The 25225-nt window shown below is 48.0% G+C and overlaps 1 protein-coding gene across 5 annotated transcripts in view; it reads left to right on the forward strand.

Moving 5' to 3' along the window:
* Nucleotides 1-25225, forward strand: part of LOC119439931 (rootletin-like) — a 289750-nt gene that overhangs the window by 196151 nt on the left and 68374 nt on the right. For all 5 annotated transcript variants that reach the window (XM_049661195.1, XM_037704895.2, XM_049661198.1 and 2 more), the window contains 2 exons: nt 14245-14408; nt 20033-20158. In XM_049661195.1, coding sequence (XP_049517152.1) covers nt 14245-14408; nt 20033-20158 — 290 coding nt within the window. The remainder of the gene's footprint in view (nt 1-14244; nt 14409-20032; nt 20159-25225) is intronic.

Genomic DNA, 25225 nt, shown 5'->3' on the forward strand with positions numbered 1-25225 from the left:
GAGTGTCCATCATTTGTCGTCCACTTTGTTAGATGCATTCCTGCCTCTTTCAAGATACTGAGGCAATCGCTAACGACTTGCTGTGCTTCTTCTTTGTTCTGTGCTGCGATGACCAAGTCATCAACGTAGAAATTATCTTTTAATAATTTGGCAGTAGAAGGGTATTTGTCTTCTACCAGTTGGAAGTGGTGTCGCAGAGTTGCAGCAAGGGGAAAGGGACTGCTGCAGGCGCCAAAAGGAACCTTTGTCATGCGCAGTTCTTCAATATTGGAAGACCCTTCTTCAAACCAGAAGTAACGAAACACATCTCGGTCGTGTTCAGCCAGCGACACTTGAAGAAACGCTTTTTTGATGTCGGCGGAAATTCCAATCTTGAAGCTGCGAAACTTCAGCAGTAAGTCGAGGATGTTGGGGTTCAAATTCGGCCCTGTCCACAAGACGTCGTTGAGTGAAGGTGAGTCCGAAGCACTAGAAGAGGCGTCGAATACCACCCGTACTTTCGTCGTAGCTCTGTCGCGTCTCACTGCTGCTCGGTGTGGCATATAGTACGTGATATTTCAATTGCTCACAGGGGACCCTGATCACGAGAAAGAAATTTACAGAAGAATAAAATTGGGTTGGAGTGCATACCGCAAACATTGCCAAATCCTGACTGGGAGCTTACCACTGTCGTTGAAAAGAAAAGTGTACAATCATTGTATTTTACCGGTGCTAACATATGGGGCAGAAACTTGGAGGTTAACAAAGAAGCTCGAGAACAAGTTAAGGACCGCACAAAAAGCGATAGAACGAAAAATCTTAGGACTAACGTTAAGAAACAGGAAGAGAGCGGTGTGGATCAGAGAACAAACGGGGATAGCCAATATTCTAGTTGACATTAAGCGGAAGAAATGGAGCTGGGCAGGCCATGTAATGCGTAGGATGGATAACCGGTGGAGCATTAAGGTTACAGAATGGATACCAAGAGAAGGGAAGCGCAGTCGAGGTCAGCAGAAAACCAGATGGGATGATGAAGTTAGGAAATTTGCAGGCGCAAGTTGGAATACGCTTGTGCAAGACAGGGGTAATTGGAGATCGCAGGGAGAGGCCTTCGTCCCGCAGTGCACATAAAATAGGCTGATGATGACGATGATGTTCACTCGTACTGTTCGTTGTGACCTTCTCAGCGAAGTCATTGCTATAGTAGCTCCTAATAGCAGTGTTATATTCCTTCTGAAACTCTGGTTCTCGATGTAGCCTTCTCTGCAAGGACTCCAGCCTCTTTAACGCAACATCCCGGTTGTTTTTAAGCTGGGAACAATTGCTGCGCCACGGCAATTCAACTTGATAGCGAGACCATTGATTCTAATAGTTGATTCCACGAAGTTCTTTAGGACGGATTCGTCATCTTTCGAAAGTCTCTCTTCGTTAGTCAGTCCCAGATGTTCTACTTCCCAGAAAGACCTCAGTTGCTGGGAAACATTGGCTTCCGTTAGGCATATGTTGAAGTTCCTTACAGTTTCCGGCTTGTAGAACTTAGGTGGACTTCTGGTATCTCCATGAGGTGTCCATCCGATGATAGTTTTGATGGCGGTCAAGGAGTCGTCCAGTCGATGAATTCTTCCGCTGACGAGCTGCCAGTAATAGTCTGCACCTATAAGTACGCTTATTCCAGGCTCAGGCGAGACCTGAACTGCGTTGACGTCAGCCAAAGGTAAGTTCTTGCTTTTCAACTTTTCAAGTACATTTGTTCTCCATGTCAATGCTGACAAGTCATTGCATATTTCGGGAACTTCTATAGTTTGTACTTCAAGTGAGTTTCAGTCGTACTGGCTATGCAGCGTGGCTCGTACTCTCCGATAATATTTCCGTGGTGCTGAAACGTTTCCAAATCCCGAGATGGTGAGCTGCTCTTCGGCTAACACAGTGGCTTTCAGCTTCCTAGACAATTCTTCCGTGATGAAGCTGCGTTGACTGCCACCATCAATCAACATTCTTACAAAGCATTTGCTTCCAGTGCCCAAAGCCCAAACTCGGGCGGTCTGCAGAAGGACTGTGTACTTTGGAGAGTCTGTTGACGAGCTGGAAATAGTTGTCTGCGTTTCTGTATTCTTCTGCTTCCATTTTGGGTCGCACATCTTGGTGATATGTCGCCCCTTCCATTTCGCACAGCTTAGTCTCTTCCAGCTTCGGCGTTCTTTAGCTTTGTGATATTGTCTAGCGCAGCGGAAGCAGCATCCTAATTTGCGTAGTTTCTCTTTTTTCTTATCTAATGTTAGTTCCACTGGGCAGACATCCACCGAGTGATTTTTGTCTCCGCATAGTATACAACTCTCTGGATTCAGTTTCACGGTTAACATAAATCCAGAACCTTGGAAATGCTCATTAGATTGCCGTTTTCAGGTTGAGGCTTGTTCTCTCTTGTCAGAAGTCATCATTATAGCCTGTTTTTGGCTTCTTACTTCAAGGCTCAAGAAGTCCAGAAGAACAGACATTTCATCTAGTCTGTCGCTAGTAACGCCTGTATTTGTCGAAGACAAGATGCACTGAGTATAACGGAGTACCATTTCTTGCGGAAGATTTTGTATATAGCAGTTTTCAGAAGCACTCCATATTCTTTTTCTTCGACGCCAAGGTTATGCAGGGATCTCACGCGAGTCTGCACTTCTTCATGCAACCTTTTAAGCCCTTTGAAATCTTCGCAAGAACGAACTTTACGTAGGTTCAGAAGACGATGCATGTGGTCGTTAACAATCAGCGTCTTCTGACCGAATCTTTCTTTGAGAAGTTCTATAGCTGTGCTATAGCTCTCGTTAGTTGTCGACAGACCGCTGATGACACTTTCCGCTTTACCCATCAGGTAGCTCCGAAGATATTTCAATTTGTCTACGTTTGAGAGATATCGGTTCTGGTGAACGGGAGACTCAAATTTATTCCAAAATTCTGGCCGTTTAATGGGGTCACCGTGGAACTTCGGCACATCGAGCTTAGGTAGATTAACATGTATGTACGCTTGATGAAAGTCATCGTGAGATGCGTGCGTAGTCGTTGTTTGCAGAGCGGATAAAATGCGTGCAGCGCGAGATTTCGCGAGGATAGATTCTTGATACTGTCCGACACTTCGAAGCTCATCCTCAAGGTTATCATCATTAACATGATCTTCTACTTGGTTATCAAGGTCAGTAAGCATAGTTTCCTTTATCTTTAATAGTTAAGATGGTCGGTCAGCTCACCAGATGGTGTTGGTTCCGTCTGCATAAGAGTTGTCATGTCGTTGATGATCCTGGTGAACGCCGCTCGAATGGTAGCACGCTTCCGTCGTAGTCTTTCCATGTCGTCACCTCGGGAATCGGAGGCCTCGTGATGATGTGGATCGTTCTTCGATTCTGTCGCGGCGGCGGCACGTTGATCGCGTTGGTCGGTCGTCCTCTTCAGGTAGCTCGCTTCATTGTCAGGGGTTTTCAACTGTAGATCTGATCCTTTTCACTGCACCATAATGTTGAAAAACCAGGAAGCGGAGCCGAAGTAGGGAACGTCTTGTTTATTCGACGCTTGCAGTAAAAACTAAAAAATGTGGACACGCGCTCGTGTCCACGCTCGCTTCTGACTTCATCGTCTTCTCTTCTTTTTCGGAGCATAATATTCAGCAGCGATCAGGTTAGGTGGGCAGTAAAAGACACCAACAACAAAAGTCAATGACTCAAAATAAACTTTACACCAAACCGACTCTGTTTGAGAGGGAGCATCAAGCACAGAAAAATTTAAGTCGGAGTTTAAATATAAGGCAACACCACTGCCTCTACTTTCTGTTCTATCAGTTCTTATAACATTAAAGCCAGGTAGCGACACTTTGGCATTGCAAATTTCACTATGAAACCACGTTTCCGTGACTCCAATAATATGGGGGAAGTAGGACAAAGTTAATGACAAGAAATTGGGAAGCTTGTATACTAAACTTCCGGCGTTAATATTTTGCTTTATTATTATTTGCCTTAGCGGCATATAAATGCCGCTATATGGGTCACCGTAGGAGTCAGGCACGTGCATACTGACTGGTCAAGATCAAATTATCTGGCGATGGCCAATTTTAGGATCAAAATAACAAAAGTTTGGGCCCATAGAAATGCATGGGCGCCGGCCGGGACCTTTGGTCGAGATCAAATTAGCCGAAAAGTCGAATTAACTGCGCTCAAATAAATGGAAATCTACTGTATAGGTAACCAGTAAATCAGGATAACCACAGACAAGGACAAAAGATCCGACTGGTCTACGGCGCATCTTTGATCTAGCCCAGATGATGGCGAGGCACACCTTTTCTGTTGTGGAATAATTTGCTTCTGCCTTCGATTGCGACTGGCTAGCGTAACTTACAACTTTTTCTAGTCTGTCAGTCCTCTGTACAAGCACGGCGCCGTGTCCTACGCTGCTTGCGTCGGTGTGGACTTCGGTATCGGCATTTTTGTCGAAATGCGCAAGTATTGGCGGTTATTGCAGGCGTCGCTTCAGTTTTTCAAATGCTTCGACTTGCGGCGTCTCCCACTTGAACTCGACGTCGGCCTTCGTGAGGTATGTCAGCGGCTCGGCGATCCGTGAAAAGTCTTTCACGAAGCGCCTGTAATAGGCGCAGAGTCCAAGAAATCTACGCACTGCCTTCTTGTCGGCGGGCGGAGGAAAGTCAGTGATGGCCACCGTTTTCTGTGGGTTAGGGCACACTCCAGACTTGTTTATGACATGGCCCAAGAACAAGAGCTCCTCGTATGCGAAGCGGCACTTTTCTGGCTTCAACATGAGTCCGGAGGTCTTGATTGCTTGAAGAACTGTTTCAAGGCGCCGGAGGTGTTCCTCGAAGCTTGAGGCAAACACAACGACGTCGTCCAAATAGACGAGGCAAGTCTGCCACTTCAAGCCTGCCAGTACTGTATCCATGACACGTTGGAAAGTCGCAGGTCACGAGCAAAGACCAAACGGCATGACCTTGAACTCGAACAGTCCGTCTGGTGTTATAAAGGCAGTCTTCTCCCGGTCCCTCTCGTCGACTTCGATTTGCCAGTAGCCAGTTTTGAGGTCCATCGACAAAAAACACTTTGCGTTGTAGAGTCCATCTAAGGCGTCGTCAATCCATGGGAGAGGGTATACATCCTTCTTCGTGATTTTGTTGAGGCTACGATAATCAACGCAGAAACGTAGGGTTCCATCCTTCTTCTTCACTAACACCACGGGGGACGCCCACGGACTCTTGGAGAGCTGGATGATGTCATCGCGTAGCATTTCGTCGACTTGTTGCCTTATGGCTTCGCGTTCGCGCGCCGAAACTCAGTACGGGCTCTGACGGAGTGGGCGGACATATTCGTTGGTTATGATGCGGTGCTTGGCAACGGGGATTTGTCGAACTTTTGACGACGACGAGAAGCCGTCCTTGTATTGCAGGAGCAGAGCTTTTAGCTGTTCTTTCTTATGCCAGGGAAGGTTCTTATTGACGTCGAAAGTTGGTTCAGGTACTATAGTCGTCGTTGCAGGTGCACTAGAATCCGTGAAGGTGAAAGCACTGCTGGCTTGTACTATTTCGTCGATGTAGGCGACCGTGGTGCCTTTGTTAATGTGCTTGTGTTCGTGGCTGAAGTTCGTGAGCATCACTCTTGCTTTCCCTTCACGTAGCTCAGCTATGCCTCTAGCGACGCAAATTTCACGGTCGAGCAGTAAGTGATGATCGCCCTCGATGATGCCCTCCATGTCTGCAGGTCTGCAGGCACTTCGGTACCGACGGAAATCATTACGCTGGAGCGAGGCGGAAGAGTGACTTGTTCTTCAAGCACATTTAAGGCATGGTAACTGTGTCCGGTGGTATCGCTTTGTGCGCTGAAAGCGTTATCGACTTGGACCTTAAGTCCATGACTGCACCGTGTTGGTTTAGAAAGTCCATGCCTAGGATGACATCCCTGGAGCATTGCTGCAGGATTACGAAGCTCGCTGGGTAAGTTCGAAGCACAACTAAAGCGGCGAACACAGTCGGCGATCGTCGAAATCTGATCTGCGGTGAAACGCACGGGCTTTTATACATGAGTCATCAAATGTTCCAGATTAATCCCTGGTACCCGCAGTGTCTTCCAGAAAGTTCTAGACAATTCGCGTCGGTCATACAATCAGATAACATAAGCATCGGTGAAAACAGGCAATGGAAAGAAGCATCGATAACGTTCTAGAAACTTCTTATACAGGCGCGTCCTGCGCCGAGCGATAATGTTAAACATTTGTTAGCCGGTGGAAAGTGGCCACCGGTGAAAGGTAAACATGTTTACGTGTCATTATTGACACTGAAGAAAGCGAACAAACAAGCCAGGCGAGCTTGCGATCACTGGGAGACTGTGTAGGCCTAGCTCGCTGGCCGCTGGATCCGGTGCCGACAGCTCATGAATTTCGGTCCGCAACTGAGCGCAGAGCCCCCCCTAACCTTTCTTGGATTATCTTTCACCATAGGGGGGGGGGGGGCGCTTGCTTGGGATTTTACGGTACGCTGCTGGGAGTATTTCGGGCAAATTTTGCGCTCGTGCGTGGCGCTCACAAGTGTGGCGCGAAGTCACCTTTTTCTTAAACACTCTGTTCAACAGAAGCCTTCTCCTCACCCTTTTGGTGCTGCCCGTGGCTTCCCTTGACGTAAGTGGGCAGATTCCTATAGAGCACTGCCATTGACCGATAGCTGACATCAATGAAAAATGGCGTTTGGATTAGTGCGCTTGGTCCTGCTGTTACTGTGTATATTTATTGGAGCTTTTTACTCAACAGGATGAAGTAAGCAAGAGTCTGGGTTTTGAATTTCGATAAAAAATTCTTATCGGTGTCATAGCCGTTGAGTCTTGCTAACTTGGATTAGTTTTGAACACTCAGCTAGCCTCGAACAACACGAAAAGTAATCAGTGTAGGCATTTGGGCTTGTTGGTGTAACATGTTTGCAGCCCAAATGTCTACGCTGATGGACTTTATTTCATACTTAACTGCTCGTACTTAACTGCTCAGTGCACCACGTTCTAACTTCTCTGATGGCACTGACTCGACTTTTCCTGCCGCCCAATACGACTTCGAAAGTGCAGCCACTTGATTTAGGCATAATACAGTAAAAGCTCGATGATACGAATTTCACGGGGTCACGAAAAATATTCGTATTAGCCGAAATTCATATCATCGAACCACAATTAAAACTACTGTCGAATCTTGATAATTCGAACTCGAAGGGGCCCGAAAATTTGTTCGAATTAAAAGGACGTATTTTTGAAGTATTCGTGCACGATAGCACGATGCACGAACGGTGCGAGTCGTGAAATATCGCGGCGCGCAAGCGCATAGCAAGCGCGGGCCACGAAATTGCCCACGCCTGCTAACGGTCGCTTCCCGATAACGGCAGAAAACAAAGCATCAGGGAGCGGGCGGCGCCGGCACACGGGTGCGCGCGGAGACCGTCGAAGGTGAGGGAGGAGGGCGGCAGGGAAGCGGCCGCGTCAACTCCGCCGCTTCGGTGGCTCCCCTCGCCCTCCCTCTCAACTCCCTCGTAGCTCTCTCACCTTCGACTCCGTGCACACATCTCCGTGCGCACTTCTCCGTGCGCGCCTGCCGCCGTGCTGGCGCCAGCTTATTTTAGCCGCCCCCTGAAGTTTCGTTTTCTGCCGTTATCGGGAAGCGAGCGTTTGCGGACGTGGCAGTTTCGTTGGCCCGACTGTGCCTCCGCCGCTGCTTCCCTCTGCGCTGCTGCCGCAGCGTGCAAGGTCAACATGTGACTAGAAAATAGAGGAGAAGGGTTCACTGCCATTTTATCCGCGTGGCTGAGACGTCGGCACTAGTGTGTGCTAGAATACGGTTGTCTAGAACACTCTAGTCGGCACGTACACGCTTGTTCCGGCGCGATGCAGAAACGGCGACCTTGCAATTTGAGAGAGGGGGAAATTTCCGCCGCGGGTTTTTTTTTGAACGCTTCGGTGGTCTTAGCACTACGACGCCTCGATGCCAGCATTCGAAGGGACGCTGGCATCAAGAAGCACTACCAACTACTAGGTGGCGTTCACCGTACTCAGCACAGCGGAGCGTGGCCTCCGCAATTAGCTCTGAAAATGTTTCTGAAGTTCATCGCGGAGGCTGCAATTACGACGCGCTGTACGCGCTGATTTGACTCGGTGACGATTCAGTTACGTGCTTTGTCTTGCGCGTTGTATTAGTGTGTCAGTTACGTGCTTCGTCTTTCGCGTTGTGCTAGCGTGTGCAGCGTAGTGCAGCTTCCATATGCACGACGGTTGCTCATGGTCATCGACGTTGGTAGTCGTGATGGAGGAGACGTGCCACCAGGCGTCAGCGTGGGTGCATCAACGCCTAAGGGCGCTTTAGCCACAAAACACCAATAGACATTATATATCAATGTGCAATAAACATTACACTACTTCTGTGAAGACACGTTTCACTTTCGTGTTCTATACCGATTCCTATATAAGAGGGATCAACCACATTTTTTCCGTTCCTTCGCGCGCGGCATTGAGGGGTCTCTCCTGAGCTTTTGCTCTATGGCGGTGTCGGAGCAATGCCGGTCGGAGGCGCCGCCGCGTGATTTGGCGCGCTGCTAAGAGCATTGTCGGTGCGCGGTATGTTCGAAATAAGCGTGTTCCAATTCGCTTGCTTCGCGTTGACGTTGAACAAAAGCACGTTTTTCATGATAGTCTCGCTGTGCAACAATTGTGCTCAGTGTTGACGTTGCGAGGCCTAGCTCCTTAGCCAACTCTGTCCGCTTCCTCTTGGGATCCTCATCGACCTTTCGAAGAATGTCTAATTTTTCTTTAAAGGAGAGTGCTTTCCGCTTGCGAGACATAGCTCGCTGCGACTAGGCAAAATGGCGCAAACACGAAGAACGAGGCCCGAAGCGCAGCAGCCACTCCATCTGACGGCTCGCAGAAAAGGAGGAAAAGTACAAAAGCGCCACCACTTCAAACTCTTCGCGCCCAGTCGCGGAGTCCGCGCTGTCCGGCGCCGCGCCTCCGCACCAAAAGAGAAGGAGAGAAAGCGCGTGACTGCGCGCTGTTCTCTTTCGCGGCCGTCGGTGAGGCGGCGTTTATTCGTATCAACCGACACAGGCTGAAAATCTATTCGTAGCAACCGTTCTCTAGCACGTTGCAAAGTAATGGGGCTCGGCCGGGACCACAGAAAAATTCGTATCATCCGGAAATTCGTATTAGCCGTGATCGTATCATCGAGCTTTTACTGTACATGCCTTTAAGGCATCGTATAGGCGCTGCATTGTGGTGCGCTTGCTCATCGCTGTTTGCCCCGCTGCCAACTTGCTGCCTCGTGTTTCACTGTATTCAGCTGTTGAGATGGTGAAGGCGGCCAGGGCGGAGGTGACGGCCGCTTGTGTGTGGTTCCGCAAGGCCGGCTTCGTCGAGTCGTCGACGTAGTATCTTATGGCGAGCCTGGCGCTTCCGAAGACGATCAGTCCGGCGTTGATTTATGGCAGCGCATTGTCGACTTGACATGGGGGGCCATGACATTGGCTAGCTGAAGCATTGGCTGAAAACACTGACATTGCGGAACCATGCACGGACGAGGCATCGTTTGTGAAGTGCGGGCCGAGAGCAATGCGGAGGAATCGGATGATGATGAAACTTCAGAGCCAGCACTCATAAGCGCGCCTATAGCAGTGGGCTACATAAAGGATCTCAGGCGATTTGTCAATGCCAAGGGCCTCGGCGAAGAGCGCGCTTCCGCGTTAAATATTTTAAGCTGGAGACCACCCTCATCGGATGTGCATTGCAGAAACGAGCATCACGGACCTTTTTTCAAAAAAAAATTTTTTTTGACTAGCAACTTATTATTTTTTTTAGATGTTGTCCACTTACTACTTCATGATACAGTTAAACCTGCTTATAACGAACCTCCATATAACGAATTCCTGGATATACCGAAGTTTTTCTATTACCCGCCGTTACTCCATAGAAGCACATGTATTTGAGACCTCTACGTAACGAAGTGGCAGCGGGAGACCGCCTCGATATAACGAATTTTCCCCGCCGACAACCTAGAGATTTCGCCCCAAATTTTGTCATTTTCGCGAGCAGCAACCGGAAGCACCTTCTCCGTCGCGACGGAATGCGAAGCGAGCGCACGTGTGCGTGCGTGCGAGCGTGTGCGAGGCGGGCCTCCATCCCTCGACCCGGCGATCTTGCCGCGGTGGGCGCGACCTTTCCCCCTCCCTTCATTCAAACCTGATCCTGCCGCTTGCTGCAGCTGGCCTAGCCCGCCAAGCCGGCACTCTCTCCTTTTCCAGTTGATGTTGCCGACGCGCTGGTACACGCTGCGACACATCACACTCGATGAGCGCGGACACGCGCTGTCAAACGCTGGCGGCGTGTAGAAGCGCCGCGGGAAAAGCGAGCGAAGTGACCTTCGTGCTCTTGTCTATCGCTTCAGGCGAACTGAGCGCCGAGAACACACAGCACGCACTAAGCTACGAGCCACCGACGCACCTAGGCTGCCTAGACTCTGCCCCAAGGCAGATCGCTTTCAAGATACGGCCCGCGCGACCGCGCAGTACGCAGTTGATGCCAGAATACAGTACGACGCCGCCCGCTACACCCCCCCCCCCCTCCCCCGAGCGCAATGCCTCGAGCGCAATGTAAGAAGGCGCGCTTTCTCCCTACTTTTCTTTCGTGCGTGCGCGAGATTTAGACGCGGTCGTCGGCTCCCCTCGCACGTTTTCACTCGCACATACAGCATATGGCGCGCGGCGACTGCGTTATCGCCCTTGGACTTTATAAAGAACATCTATGAGCCAAAACCAATTTTAGGGCTACAGCGCGTCATAGACACCATCTTTAGATAGCAAATACGTATCTCAAGGGCCATACTTTTGCTGGCGGAAACCGAAAATACGTCATAGTTGTCGCCCCCGGCACTTTGGGCGGCCAATGCCATCGTCAAGCCACCAAGCCAAGCGACATGAAAAGTCAAAATGGCCGCTCGGGCCGGCACGGGGTGGCAGTTCGGAACGTACGATGCGGGAACGGTCCCACAGTTGCGACGCAACAGCGGGGTTACCAAGGCATTGGGTTCTGTGGGAGCTGTGCCGGGACCGTCCGAAATCGACGTAACAGCCGGGAAAACGCAGCACCCGGGAACGTAATAGCGGGGTTCTACTGTAACACTATACGACGCCATCGTGACGCTAGCTCTTGGTTTCCGATGCCTCGCGCTTGTGCGAAACGACATGCGTCCACGCATCCAGTACCTGGTGTGACATTCCAAGGACAAGTGCTTCGACGAAAACGGCAAACGGGTGCGAGTTACAATCGAGGGCGCGTTAGAATCCAGTAAATACGGTAAGCGTTTCTTTTTCGAATTTTCGTGCCGAACCTGCATACAGTCGAATCTCGATAATTCGAACTCGAAGGGGCCCGAAAATTTGTTCGAATTAAAAGAAGTTCGAATTAACGGAAGGACGTATTTTTGACGTATTCGAGCACCATAGCAAGATGAACGAACGGTGCGAGTCGTGAAATTTCGCGGCGCGCAAGCGCATAGCGAGTTGCGCCCACGCCGGCCAACGCTCGGTTCCCGATAACGGCAGAAAACGAAACTTCAGGGAGCGGACGGCGCCGACATGGCGACGGGCGCGCGCGCGTGGAGACCGTCGAAGGTGAGGGAGGAGGGCGGCAGGAAAGCGGATTTGCGTTTCGGTGGTTCCCGTCGCCCTCTTTCTCAACTCCCTCGCAGCTCCCTCACCTTCGACTATCTCCGTGCGCGCCCGTTGGCACCGCCGGTACAGCCGGTTCAGCGCAGATTAGCCTCCTTGAAGTTTCGTTTTCTGCCGTTATCGGGAAGCGAGCGTTTGCCGGCGTGGGTGCCGACGCCGCCGGTCCAGCCGGCCCGGCGCCAGCTTGTACGTCCACGCTAGCGGCAATAAACGCGCGCGTCATGCCGCGCCTTGCCGCGAGGCCACCGTGGCACGCGGGATAAGATCTCCCGCGCTCTCCGAACGCGCGATTAACACCGCGAGCGCTCGTTGTTTCGTGCGAGAGACGACGATAATTGCTTTCTCTATGCGACGATCGTCGATTGAAAACCCGGCGCGGACCGGCGGCGGTCCGGTTGTGATGGCTCCGTGACGTCACCCTCGTCGCTCTTGATTGGTTCTTCATCTCGCGGCACGCGGCAATTGCTGCAGAAATGGGTCTCGAACCCATTTCGCGCGGCACGCCGCAAAACCCCTGATTCCTGCCGCTTTTGCCGCCCGTGGCATGACGCGTTGCCGCGCGTTTCTGCCGCTAGCGAGGTTGTACCCTTAGGCCTCTCCCTGAAGTTTCGTTTTCTGCTGTTATCGGGAAGCGAGCGTTTGCCGGCGTGGGCAGTTCGTTGGCCGGGCTGGGCCTCCGCCGCTGCATGAAGGGGTCTCTCCTAAGCTTTTGCTCTATGGCGGTGTTGGAGCAGGCGCCGCCGCGTTAAGCCCGGCCCACATGGAGCGATTTTCTTGCGAAAATCTGGCGAACGGCCGCGCGCGGCGTCCACCTGGCGGCCGGCGGCTGTTCGCCGACGATCAAGGTGGGCTAAATATTTTCGCCGGCGGTCCGCCGCTCGCCGGAAGCGGCGAGTGGCGTGGACCAATCAGGGCGCGGTCGCGTCCGACTTCCGGCCGCCACATTTGACTTGGCTAGCCAGCCAAAGAACATGGCGATGAAAGCTGCGCGAATCGCGTACAACGATCGGCTGATCATAGCCGTCCAGGCGCGACCAATATTATGGGATTGCTGCCACCCAGAGTACAAGAACTCACGGAAAAAGATCGTCGTGTGGCGTTGTCCGGACCGGTTCACAGCGCAGCTGGGCGTTTTCTGCGACTACTGAAAGGATGTGTCCGCGACCTTCTTGAGCAATTACTTCGAGTGCAAACTGGGAACGGATGTTTGCAGAACGCACAATTACCGCAGCACCTCTCATAAAACCGCGGATATCGCGGCTACGGTACAGTACACTGTAGCTACGGCATCTGTGGCTACGGTACCGCGGCGGCTGAACACGATTGCCACTGCACAGCGTGGCCAGCCCCAGCGATTATTCCGCGTCCTGCAGTCCATGTTTTGATAAAAAGTGACAGAAATTGTCAAATGGACATTAAACCTAGATAATAAGTCGTTTTATTTACCGCGATTACATAAAAAATGGTTTAATTGCAGATACAAAACTATTTTTTCACTGCATTTTACTGGGAACGAAATCACGCTGTTCTAGCAACACTGAAATCATGGCGGCGACGGCCGCCTGTTTTTCGCCGCATGTGGGTGCAGCACGGCGGCGGCACGCTGGCGATCAGCCGCGCTGGTGCGGGCCGCGCGAAGTTCGCCGTGAAAGTTCGCTCCATGTGGGCCGGGCTTTATTTGTCGCGCTGCTGAGAGCATTGTGGGTCCGCGGTATGTTCGAATTAACCGTCGCAGATGCTTTCGCGTTCGAATTACCGAGCGTTTTCGCCCATTGAAATACACATAACTTTGGCGGGACCAGAGCGTCAGTTCGAATAAACCGGCAGTTTGAATTAAGCGTGTTCGAATTAACGAGATTCGACTGTATAACGAAATCCTCTTTATAACGAAGTTTTTCGGGAATTTGTCAATTTCGTTATATCCAGGTTTAACTGTATAACGAACGGACACCGCGGGACGACCAGGTTCGTTATAAGTGGCCTCGACTGTACTAGCATAGTACATCTTGTAATCCTGTGTTCAACTTGTGCAATGTGACTTCGTCCAGTTAACTTTGGGAGTGACATGCTGTCATACAACACTCGTTTCATATAAAGTGGGCCATATAGGGGCGGTGAAGCCTGTTGTTGCCTTTGCCACCTCTGTATAGGTGGTAAAGCCAGGTAAACTGTTGAATTGCTTAAGATAATATTATTTTATTGCGCAAGTGTTGGTCATAAAATTATGTGACAGTAAAACTTGTAACCGGTGTCTAAATAGGAGTATTCTTCATCCATCAGATCGGCAGGTGGGGCAGTACACAGTTGATAGCATACTTTATGATCATGTGTGCTTCTGCGAGTTTCTATTTATTCTTAATTCTACCTTTGCCTGCAACCGATACGTGACAAAGGAACCAGCCGCTTGATAATGTCATGCACTGCGTGGGTCTTGAGTGATCCTTGTGAAAACAAAGGATGAACCACTTGCCAGGTAGGATAGTGTCTGCACACACGCTGGAGCTGCTGTTTTGTCCCCGGTGACATGCTGCTCCATGGTTGTGCAGAGAATGAGGAGCTCCACAAGCAGACGTTCCAGCTGGAGGATGAGGCGTCACGCCTGCGCCTGGAGCTGAAGACGGTGCAGTTGGAGCGCTCCTCCCTGCATAGTCAGCTGGAGGAGAGCAGGCGACGGCTGGAGCTGCAGACACAGCAGCAGGAACGGCTCAAGGTGAGAACACTGGTGAAAGCCTGTGTTGGACGCAGTCTTGCAGAAGGAGCAGTCCCCTGTAGCAACACTAGCTGCATTTACGTGAATGCAACAATGATACATTGGAGTTCATTTCAGTATAAATGGCAGTAATGAGCTGCAGAAGCCGCTCAGTGCACACTACAGTGTGCATTGCCACCAGACGAGGCTAGATGAAAAGGACACCATGGAGAAAGGCAAGTTGAGCTGTGTTACTGAATTAATGGTAAGGGTGTGCAAATACACGAATATTCGATTTCGAATTGAATAGTGAACGTTCAAATAATTATATTCACGAATCGAGTATTCAGCATTCAAGTTCTCGAATGTTAACTTTTTTTTAAAATATCGTTCCCTTTGATGAATTCCTTCGCAGCTTTCCCACGGTGTGTGATCTCTGTCGGTATAAGGTTCATCCAGGTCGACGATACCGATCGAAGTGAACGCGACCTGGCAAGAGGGAACTACAACAGCAGTGCGTATGGAAAGCACGAGAGCATGTGCGAAGATCGGTCTGATTAGCCACTGGAAGGGACACTGATCGCATCGAATATGTGATTTCAGGGTTTACGCATGCAGATTTGAGCAGTTGGGAGCTCTCTACCATCTCCCCACACGTGAGCACGCTGACGAACATGGCACGCATGCTCGCGTTAGTTACCGGCTAGTCGACTGCGGACCCGAACACTGCTTCAATGGTCGTCCATCTAAGCCGTACACCGCGTACGCGTGATCTCGCGACCGATCACTGATGAGCCACCCGTAGGAACACATTCGCGACAAGCTTTTAGCGACGGTTTGTGGCCCATTGTCACATCAACTGGCGACGAATTTTTGTCACGGCCACACCACTCGCCAAACTGTCTAGCCCGTCAGGCCTAATCAGAGATTGGTTGTCGGGTGTTGGCAACTAAAGTTACGGTTACTGAATCAGCACAGATCGATTCACAGCGATTGCACGACTCTCAGAAAGGCCACAAATTGCCTCGCCACTGAAAAATTGTGCGCGGGATGACTGTTGCATGTTCATGGCGCCGACAGCGGTCAACGTGTGCAGCACCGATGACCGTGCAGAGCAGTTAAGTGGCGGGATGCACATACCCGCTTTTGTCTGTCACGCTCATTGGCCTTATAACGAGCTGACGATAAAACATAGAAACCACCTGCCTTAAAGATGGAAAAACCCTCCTGCTTTCTGGAAGAAGACTGGAAAGCAATGCCTTCTAAGCTATAGAAGATTGCCATTAAGAGCAGTATAGCCCACTATTAAACTGAAAACTGCCAGACAACACAATGACATCCATAGGACATCCTCAGGATGTACAAGTGAGTACGTGTGGACGTCCTCAGAAGAGCATTCGAGGATCTTTTTAGTATGCCTTTGGGATATTTTAAAGACCTAGGCATTCACTATGCCCAGTCAAAATTCTTTATTTTATTAACTGAAGTGACCTGTTTTCTGTCCACAAAGTGAAAAAGGTCAGGCTTAAAACTGCAGCATGCACTTATTGACAGTGCATACTTGACAGTGCATACTTTTGAGCCCTTTTGCAGAGGGCTCAGTATATGGCCATACCAAATGAGAACGTACATGTATAGTGATACATCCAAAGCCATTTTATTAATTTTACTTAGCAACGGCGCATGCCACACTGACAAGAAAAGTTGAAAGGAGCAGTATAAAGCCATGAGACTTCACCGCTTGAAAAGTTTTCATCCGAAAACACTGAAGAGCGATAGCTCATTAGGAGACCCTGAAAGAAATGATAAACAGTGCATCGTCAAAAAACAACTTACCTTCAAGTGCAGAAAAATGACAAACGAAAGCGTTTATGCCACATGCTTGGAAGCACTGTAGCACAACATTGTTGCATGAAGCACGAAAGCAACTTCTGGTGATTGTATTGCTATTTATGGCAAAGTCAATCCACTCAAAATATATATTTTGTCATAACGAATAAAACTTTCCACTTTCTTAGCCATGCCATGATATAGAAAAAAAATTAAGTACAAGTACAGCTTGAAAGTGTGTGTTAAAGTTTCTAATCTTCGATTCCATATTCGGCCTTTTTTTCTTGATTTGATTCGATATTTGATTCGAAATCTACTATTCGTTATTTGCACACACCTAATTAATGGGTCTCTTCGATTTTTGGAGTTCTGGCAGCCTGCTGGTAGCCAGGTGGCAGCTAGCTAGTTCCAGTCTGAATAGAAAGCCACATGGGCTGGTATCCCTAGTCAAACCGAAGTTGCCCAAAGGTTGCAAAATCGAATGCGGGGACAGCTAGCGTAAAGACGCTACCAGCATGACAGTGGCTGGTGTGTACTTGGCGTAGTCGGCCCATTTATGCATTACCAGCTTGGAAATACACTAGAACCTCATTGATGCGGTCCCATTGTGGACCATTTCTCGGCACCAACGTTCGCGATCGAGAACACAAGAAATGGCAAAATACAGTTAGGCTTCTTTTTTTTTTTACCGGTTCATTAGCTCTTGGAAAACACTATCTTTTGACATTAACGTTCAGTACATCACTAAAGTGTAATCATATGTTAGTGTTAATTTCAGATTTTCTTATACATTGACTCTATGGGGTAAGTGGCGGTGCCAAAAAGGCGTCCGAATTACCGGGCATGTCCGAAAAATGTGGCATCCGGGAAATCGGTCGTTGACTGTATTTATTATCTGGAACTTCAAATACTCCGAATAGTAAAAGTTTGCTGCTAATCAAATTGAATCAAATAGCAAACACTTTTCTAAAAATATTCGAAAGTTCGAAAATTCGCACACCCCTATAATATATCCTTTCCTGAAGCCAGCCTGTTGTCTTCGTTGACTGAAGTCAAGTGTTGCCCTGATTCTATTGGAAATTATCTTGGTGAATATTTTATACAATGCTGAAAACAAGCTAATGGGTTCATAATTCTTCAATTCTTTAACATCTCCCTTCGTATGAATTAGTATGATGTTGTCATTCTTCCAGCTCTCTGGTATAATTGAAGTTGTGAGGTGTTGCGTATATAGGACTGCAAGCTTTTCAAGCATACTATCTCCTCCATCTTTGATTACATGGACTGGTATTTAATCTTCTCCTCCTGCCACTTTCCCCCTGGTCATGTCTTGCAAGGCCCTTCTAAGTTTATTGCTATTATGTAAGGAGCCTCTGTATTCTGTCTATCACTACTTCCAATGAAGGTTGTGTGGCTACTCTGGGAGTTGTGCAGGTCAGAATAGAATTATTCCGCTGCTTTTACTATGTAATCGAAATGCTGATGACATTACTCTACTTATCTTTCAGTGCATACATCTTGCCGTGTCCTATGCCAAGTTTTCTTCTCACTGATTTCATGCTATGGACATTTTTTACTGCTTCCTCAATCTTTTCCACGTTATAATTTCAAATATTCCTTACTTTCTACTTGTTGATCAGTTTTGACAGTTCAGAGATTTCTACCTGATCTCTTCGAGTTTGACACTTCCAAGCTTTGTGGTTTCTATTAGGTCGTTTCTTACTTGGGAGAGCTTACCCACTGGTTGTCTTGGTGCCCTACCCCCCATTTCAATTGCTGCTTCTAAAATCAGCCTGGTTATGGTTTCATCCATTACCCCTAAGTTATCTTCTTCCTGTTAATATGCCCAGCGTGAATTTGTCTGCTTTTACCCGTATAGCGTCTAGGTTGGCCTGTTTCTTCCTAAATTTGCTCTTTCTCTCTTCAAATTGGTAGAAATCCTAGACCTCAATAACTTATCATCACTGCCCTTTATGCAACCTAACCTTTCTACATCCTGCACTATGCTGGGATCGGCAGGGAGTATGAAATCTATTTCATTTCTTGTTTCTCCATTAGGGCTTTTCCAGGTACACTTCCCGTTACTGCCTTATCGCAATACATTGCCTAGACTTGACCGCATAACACAGCTGTATTACAGTGAAGCTGACTTTCGGAAACCGGCATTATACAACGCTTTAGGCATCTCGATGCTTGTATTGTGACAGGAGACAGCGGGTGTGCATGTGTATAATTAAGAAACACATCTAATGATTCCAAAAGAACTTCTTAGGCAAGTTGGTGCTGACATTTCCTAGGTAAACTTGCCTGTGGCGCGAAATGCATTTTGTGAAACGGGGACAGCAGAGAGGAGACAGTGAAGTGCCAAAGTACCAACTGTTTAATGACAGCGTCAGAACATACAGAAAGAAAGTTAACTTCCGCGCGTGCGCAGAGAGGAACTACATTTTTTTTTTATGGAACTACATGGTCATGATAACATTTTTTCAAGAAAGCACATTTCTGCAGAATACAATGTTATGTATGTGTCACTAACACAATCAGACCATGCTAATAGTATTGGTAAGTGTGACAATGCGCATCTTTCTGCGCACTTTAAGGCCTGTCATTCTGAGCCACGCTTTAAGCAAGTGTTGATTCTGGGCAAAAGTGGTGACAAAACTTCGAGGGAGTTGTTGGAAGCTTTCTTTATTAAAAAGAAAGGGTCTGATTGTGTTAGTGACACATCCATAACATTGTATTTTGCAGAAATGTGCTTCCTTGAAAAAATGTTATCATGACCATGTAGTTCCATGTCATACCTTGGCTCTCTGCGCACGCACAGAAGTTAACTTTCTTTCTGTATGTTCTGACGCTGTCATTAAACAGTTGGTACTTTGGCGCTTCACTGTCTCCTCTCTTGTGTCTCCTTTTCACAAAATGCATTTCGCACCACAGACAAGTTTACCTAGGAAACATCTAATGACCTGCAACAGTCGCTCCTTTACTTACTCTCTTGATGTGCTTGACCTCAATACATTGCATATGCTTGACCACGTAACACTGCCTTATTGCGGCGAAGTTGACTTTCGAGAACTGGCATTGTGCATAGCTTTAGACGCTTGCCATGCTTTCTGCGCTTCGATGCCGTCAGCGAGGATGGCGAAGGCAATGTCGGTGCCATTGCCGAATCCTTGAAATGAAAAACATGGCACTAAACAGCAGGAAGCTTGATAGCGAGCATTGATGCAGCTAGGCTTAATGACAACACAAAATGACTACTAGTATGGCTGCCAGTGGATGGGCATGCAAGAGTGGCCATCCGCTGGCAGAGGAACTGTGTATGTGTAGTCACCCATTCATTTGAGTTTGTGTAGATATTGTGGGTTGGTCCCTGCACTTCTGCATCTTATTGCATGCATGTATTCTGCAAAAGGTGTGTGTTCAGGGCTAACTCTTTAAAAAATTCGTGCTACTCTGCCCCCTCCTCCCTTTCTGTTGTTGTATCTAAGGTATTTATAAGAATTTCAAAGCTGAAATCAAAAGTTTGACAAAAACTCGTCTGGTTGGGGATGGCTCATAGTCAAAGGTAAAACTGACGCCTACCAAAAACATATGGGTCATGTATGCTTTTGGTCGGCGTCCATTTTACCTTTGAATTTAGAGTTCACAGATTGGCAGGTATATATATTTTACAAGGGTGTGATCAGTAAACTTAAACCTGTATTCGCTAACAAAGATGGAGGGTTTCTTGGGTCGGTGGTGCCAAACCCTTGATGTGTGTAATTTGCATACTCTGTTTAACAAATGAGTGATTATTTACACGTTGCCTGCAGGCGCTGTCCCGAGACCAGTTGCTGGAAGCACAGCTGTCCGAGAGGCAGGCCGAGTTGGAGCTGGCTCATGCTCGGCTAGAACACCTGCAGCGCTACTTAGAGGTCAGCCGCAGCCAGCAGCAGAAGGTAGGGGCATCCAGAGTAGGGTAGCCAACCAGACGTATTTCTGGTAAACATCCCTGTCTTCCCTTTCTCTCCTCCTCCTCCTCCTCCCATTCACATTTCACAGTAGCTTAATGTATCAACATTATCATCATCTTTATTGCTAGCTGAATTAAATTTATTGCATCATGAAAGCAGCCTGCAGTGCTTTGCCACTGTCCCTATCTTATTCTGAAGTATCTTATTCCTGCGATACTTTAGTGGAGCAGGGAGGCAGTCCTTTGCCTCACTCACTTTCTGTCCCTATCTTATGCCAATTGTGCCTACCGTGCACGATTCCCAAACACTCCCCCCATTTGCAGGGCATCCCACAGCCACAGCTTTTGTCCCATCTTCTCATCCAGAGCCTCGTAGAAATTTGCCCAGCTTGGTGGCTCAGTGGCTGCAGTGTTCTGTTGCTAAGCATGTCGCTGTAGGTTTGATTTCTGGCTGCAGAAGTCACATTTCATCATGGGTGGAATGCTAAAGCTCTTGTGTACCACACTTTGGGTGGCTCGTAAAATAACCGTACGCAGCAAAAGTAATCCCGAGGCTGCCACTACAGCATCAGTCATATCTGTGTGGCTTTGGTAGCTTAAAGCTTCACTAATGAGAATAATAATAATTTCACTTGTATTTGTAGATTATTCTTCTACAATAAAAAGAAATCCACTATTAACTTGAGAAGTGGCTTAGTAAGCCAGAAAAGGCACAAAAAGAAATGAGACAGGTGGCAATACTTCCGTGAAGATCCCGAGCCAGCTTGCCTTGACGTCATGGATTTTGACAGCACCTGCTCGGCCCTAGGTGACTTTTTAGTGGCAAGGTTGTACTGCCCTGTATTCTAAAAGAGCCAGAGACTGAACTTATACCAAGATTAAAGAGATTTCACTGAGCCCCAATGCTCACTAGAAAATTGATTTTCCTATTATGTTTTATAATCAACTGAAACATAACGCGCCTGCTGGCAAAAAAACTAGCTCAAAATGAGAAGTCGTTGAAGAAGAAAACTGTACTTATCCTACAAAATACTAACTTTCGTCCATGAAAGCACTGAAAATTACCAGTTTGGTGCTGTTGACCGTTCCAAAACTGCTTATCAGAGCCAGATTATCTTTGTCTCATTTTAAAGAGAATCTTTCTGGCCTGCTTTCCTCTGAAAAAGGAGCCTTCATTGCTGCTTCAAAAAAAAAAAAAAACCTGCCTGGTTTCGTAGCGTGAAATATATATTTTTGCACTCCTTTCAGCCTTTTTCAAAGGCAGTAGCTGGCCGATAATTGGGACTGAATGAGGACTGCCACAAGATCTGAATACAGTAGAATCTTAATACGAATCTCTAGGGTTGGCACAAGAAATTCGTATTGCCCACAAACGTAAACAAATCGGGAAATTGCTGAGTTCATCAAAAGTTTTCATTTTCTTTTAAATAATCCAAAGAACTTCCTTTATCTCTGGTCGAAATATTACGAAGAAATATGCAGCAGGGTTCCAGAAATTTGCACTATTTTAGTGTGCTGTCTTTAAAAGCAGGAAGAAAATCGAGCTTTGGGAGATGCTGTCACAACACTGATTTCACGACCCTCTATTGATGCGGCAACACCATCTTAGTATCACTCTAAACACGTGATTGGAGCTCCAGATAGCCACAGTGCCCTAGATCTACACGTAGACTTATGATTAAAAAAGAAAAGAAAAGAAGCAAGCGTGAAAAGGGAGAACTAGCATACATGTTTTACGGAATATAAGTGAACCTGTTTACTTTTCCTTGCGGCAGCGAAGCTAGTTTGTAGCGCGTGTTGTGACAGGGGCAAAGATAGAAAATTTTCGAATTGTCATTGGCTGCCGAAGACTACAGGAGACTTGGAATAGAGACAACTGAATGCCACTGATCTTGTTAAAGGGGGAAGATGGGGTCGCGTGCAATTGCCGGCTCTTGATAAAGTTTCAGGGCACTTGAAAACGATGGACAAGGTGCATGATACTGCTAAAGAAGGTCAAGGATTGTATGGAAATGTAAATAATTGTGAAAACAGGAAACATTTTTGTAAAAAAAAAAAAATTCGCCAACGATTACGATACTCTCTAATGCGAATTTTGAGCGCAGCTGTTTAGGTGTTTTTTTATTCGCAATATATTGTGGCAGAGAATTTGATTCTGAATGACCTGAACGACAGGGTCCTCTCAGCGGCGGCACTGAGCCTCTGCTCGGGCCACTCGTTTAGCAGCAGCGCCAGACGAAGCGTTTCCGCCAGTTGCATCGCTCATTGTTCAGAAAGAGAGCGTAAACATGGGAACAACGTTATTACTAGATTAGCTTCAGTTTGAAAACTGCGAGGCGGAGCGTGTCACCTTTCCATCTCCCGCCGCGTGGTGGCGCTCGCTGCACGGTCGGCCCGACTCTCCGACTCATCGTAGCTTTAGTCGTACCCACTGTAGTAGTGGTCGCAGGCCATTGTTGGTGTTGTTGTGCCCTAATCATGCTGTTTAAGTTGTCTAAAGTTATAAGTGGCATTGTATTGTGAGCAACAGACATGACACATTGCTTCCTAACTGGCTGCTAAAGTGGTTACGATTTGAAAGGACCGGCCGAGAAGCGGCATTTTTTTCAGGTGCCTGGCGATGGTGGATGCCATGAAGGATGGCAGTGTTTAAAACTTTAAAATTTTAAAACTGTGAAGCTGTCTCTCTGAGCTTTATTTCATATGTAATTTTTGTAGCTTCATTCTACTGTTCGGTAGGCAACTTATTTAATTGGGAAACTTCCCTAGCTTGGTGGATTCCTGCAGAACCGATTTGCCAAGTGTTTGACAGCTCTTTAGCCGATCTACATCAATTGGAACCAAGGTATACCAAAAAGCAATAGTAATGGGCTTGATACACTGTGAAAGAACAGAGATAATTTACCAGAATCCTCAGTGGCCTTTCTGATGCATGTTAAGTTGCCATCCCAAGATATCATACCTGCCTCAGGTAATATACAGGTAATAAATCCCCTAGTTATACAGTGTAGACCGCTTGTAACGTAAGTCGCCGGAGTCGCGAATATCCACACTATAAGCGGTACCACACTATAACCAAAACAACTATTTTATTGGGATAATGGACACTCTGGGCGAATTTTTGCTGTCACTGTCACCGTGCTCTAGGTTCTGTATTCGTTTACTAAATAAATTAACAAGCACGGTGTCACGCGGGCACAAGCAAACATGAACACATCTCGCTCGTTGACTGCGGAAACGAGCTGTCAAAATGCTTGATTGACGAAGCACGGCGAGCGAATTGACCTTTGTGCTATCATGCCTCTCGCTTCAACGTGACCTATAAGTGGCGAAAACACGGCGCGCGGCGAACTTTCCCCGTCGTAGATTGCTTTCAAGATGGGGCCAAGGTGATCGCATCGCCAAAGTGGATCGTCGCAGATTACGTCCTGCTTCGATCCACTGAAACCGTTCCGCATTGCTTTACTGGTGAAAATCCTCTCCTTCTGTTTGTGCCAGTCCCGAAGGCAAGTTTCGGATTCTCCGAACGCCCGTGATGTGGCTCGATTTCTGTCCGTCGATTTCCGAGCAAGCTACGGTAGCTAGGCTCGACGCGCGTGCGAGGCGGCCATATTGAAATGCCGACGCCTATATGGCAGATTTAAGGTCGTACACGATTCTAAGGCGCACATAATTTTTGGACCTGTTTTATTGAAAAAAAAGTGCGCGTTAGATTCGAGTAAATACGGTATTTGTGGCTTGAGGCAAGTGTTTGCCTTCTAGGTTGACGGCCGAACTTCCAGGCAGCTGCACTGTAACCGGTATTTCGTGTCCCGCAACTGCACTATAAGCGATACACGTATACAGTGTAGACCGCTTATAACATAAGTTGCCGGAGTCTCGAATATCCGCTTTATAAGCGGTACTGCACTATAACCAAAACAACGATGTTCAAGCCCTGCTCGTATGCAAAACATGTAGACCAAGCATGTAGACACGCTTTGTACTATCGCGCGCACATCGCCATTACGTTTTCAGCTGGCGAAAACATAATCGCAATGTAGCCGGTGCTCTTCAAGCTCGACAGCTTTGCACCCAGTCAAAATGAAACAACTGTTTGTCGCAACGACTGCGGAAAAATCTGTGACCGCTATCGACGCGATTATGAATGGCGACTTTGCGGTGCTGAAGGCACGCGCCCGACGCACGCACCGAGTCTGGACGAATGAACTACCATTCTCTGCAACAATTGGTGGGGGGGGGGTGGCAGTCGAAACTGCGGTCGCTATCTGTTTGATCATTGATGGCGACTGCGCTGTTTTTTTAGGCACGCAGCCGACCATTGTACCGAGTAAAGTCGAAACTACTATTCGCCGCAACCGCTGCGGAGAAAACCGTGGCCGCTATCGACGTGATCGTGGATGACGACTACGCAGTTACGAAAGCCCGCGGCCAACGCGGTATTATGCGCGGCGGTAAACGCAAGTATACAGGCTTCAAAGACACAAATAGGCTCGAAGTGTTCCCGCGTTGCTGTCATCCACGTACGATTTCAACTGATTGCTGTGGCGATGAGACTCCCCCGCTTCACATGGGTTGGACGCTAGCGCTGTTCTTGCTCTTCTGCGTTGCACATTTGCGGCGCTCCTCGCTCACCGAGCTTCGAAAGTAGTCCGAAATAACGATAGTTTGATTGCATTGAATAATGCATACGCCGGCCGGGAGCACGCACCTTGTTGAGAAGTGTGCTCGCTGCCGCCCTTCTCGGTGAGATTTTCCCGTGGAAGCCACATTATAACCGGTATTTCGTCTCACGCGGCTGCACTGTAAGCGGTATGCGTATACAGGGTGCGTACAGGTCCTTGAAATCCTTGAAAACCCTTGAAATTGAAAATTGAAAATCCTTGAATTTCGTGAGCAATGCACTCTTGATATCGACATTGCGACCTCTTTTCTGTGCTAGATCGGCATCGAACTCCCCACACATGGTTCTGTTTTGCAGAACTGTGCGGAAAAAATAAAAGGCTTCACCGCGTTAAACTTAAACCGCGAACGGAGCGAGAGACCCATGCCG

Source organism: Dermacentor silvarum, chromosome 2 (genome assembly GCF_013339745.2).
Source record: "Dermacentor silvarum isolate Dsil-2018 chromosome 2, BIME_Dsil_1.4, whole genome shotgun sequence".
Lineage (NCBI taxonomy): Eukaryota > Metazoa > Arthropoda > Arachnida > Ixodida > Ixodidae > Dermacentor > Dermacentor silvarum.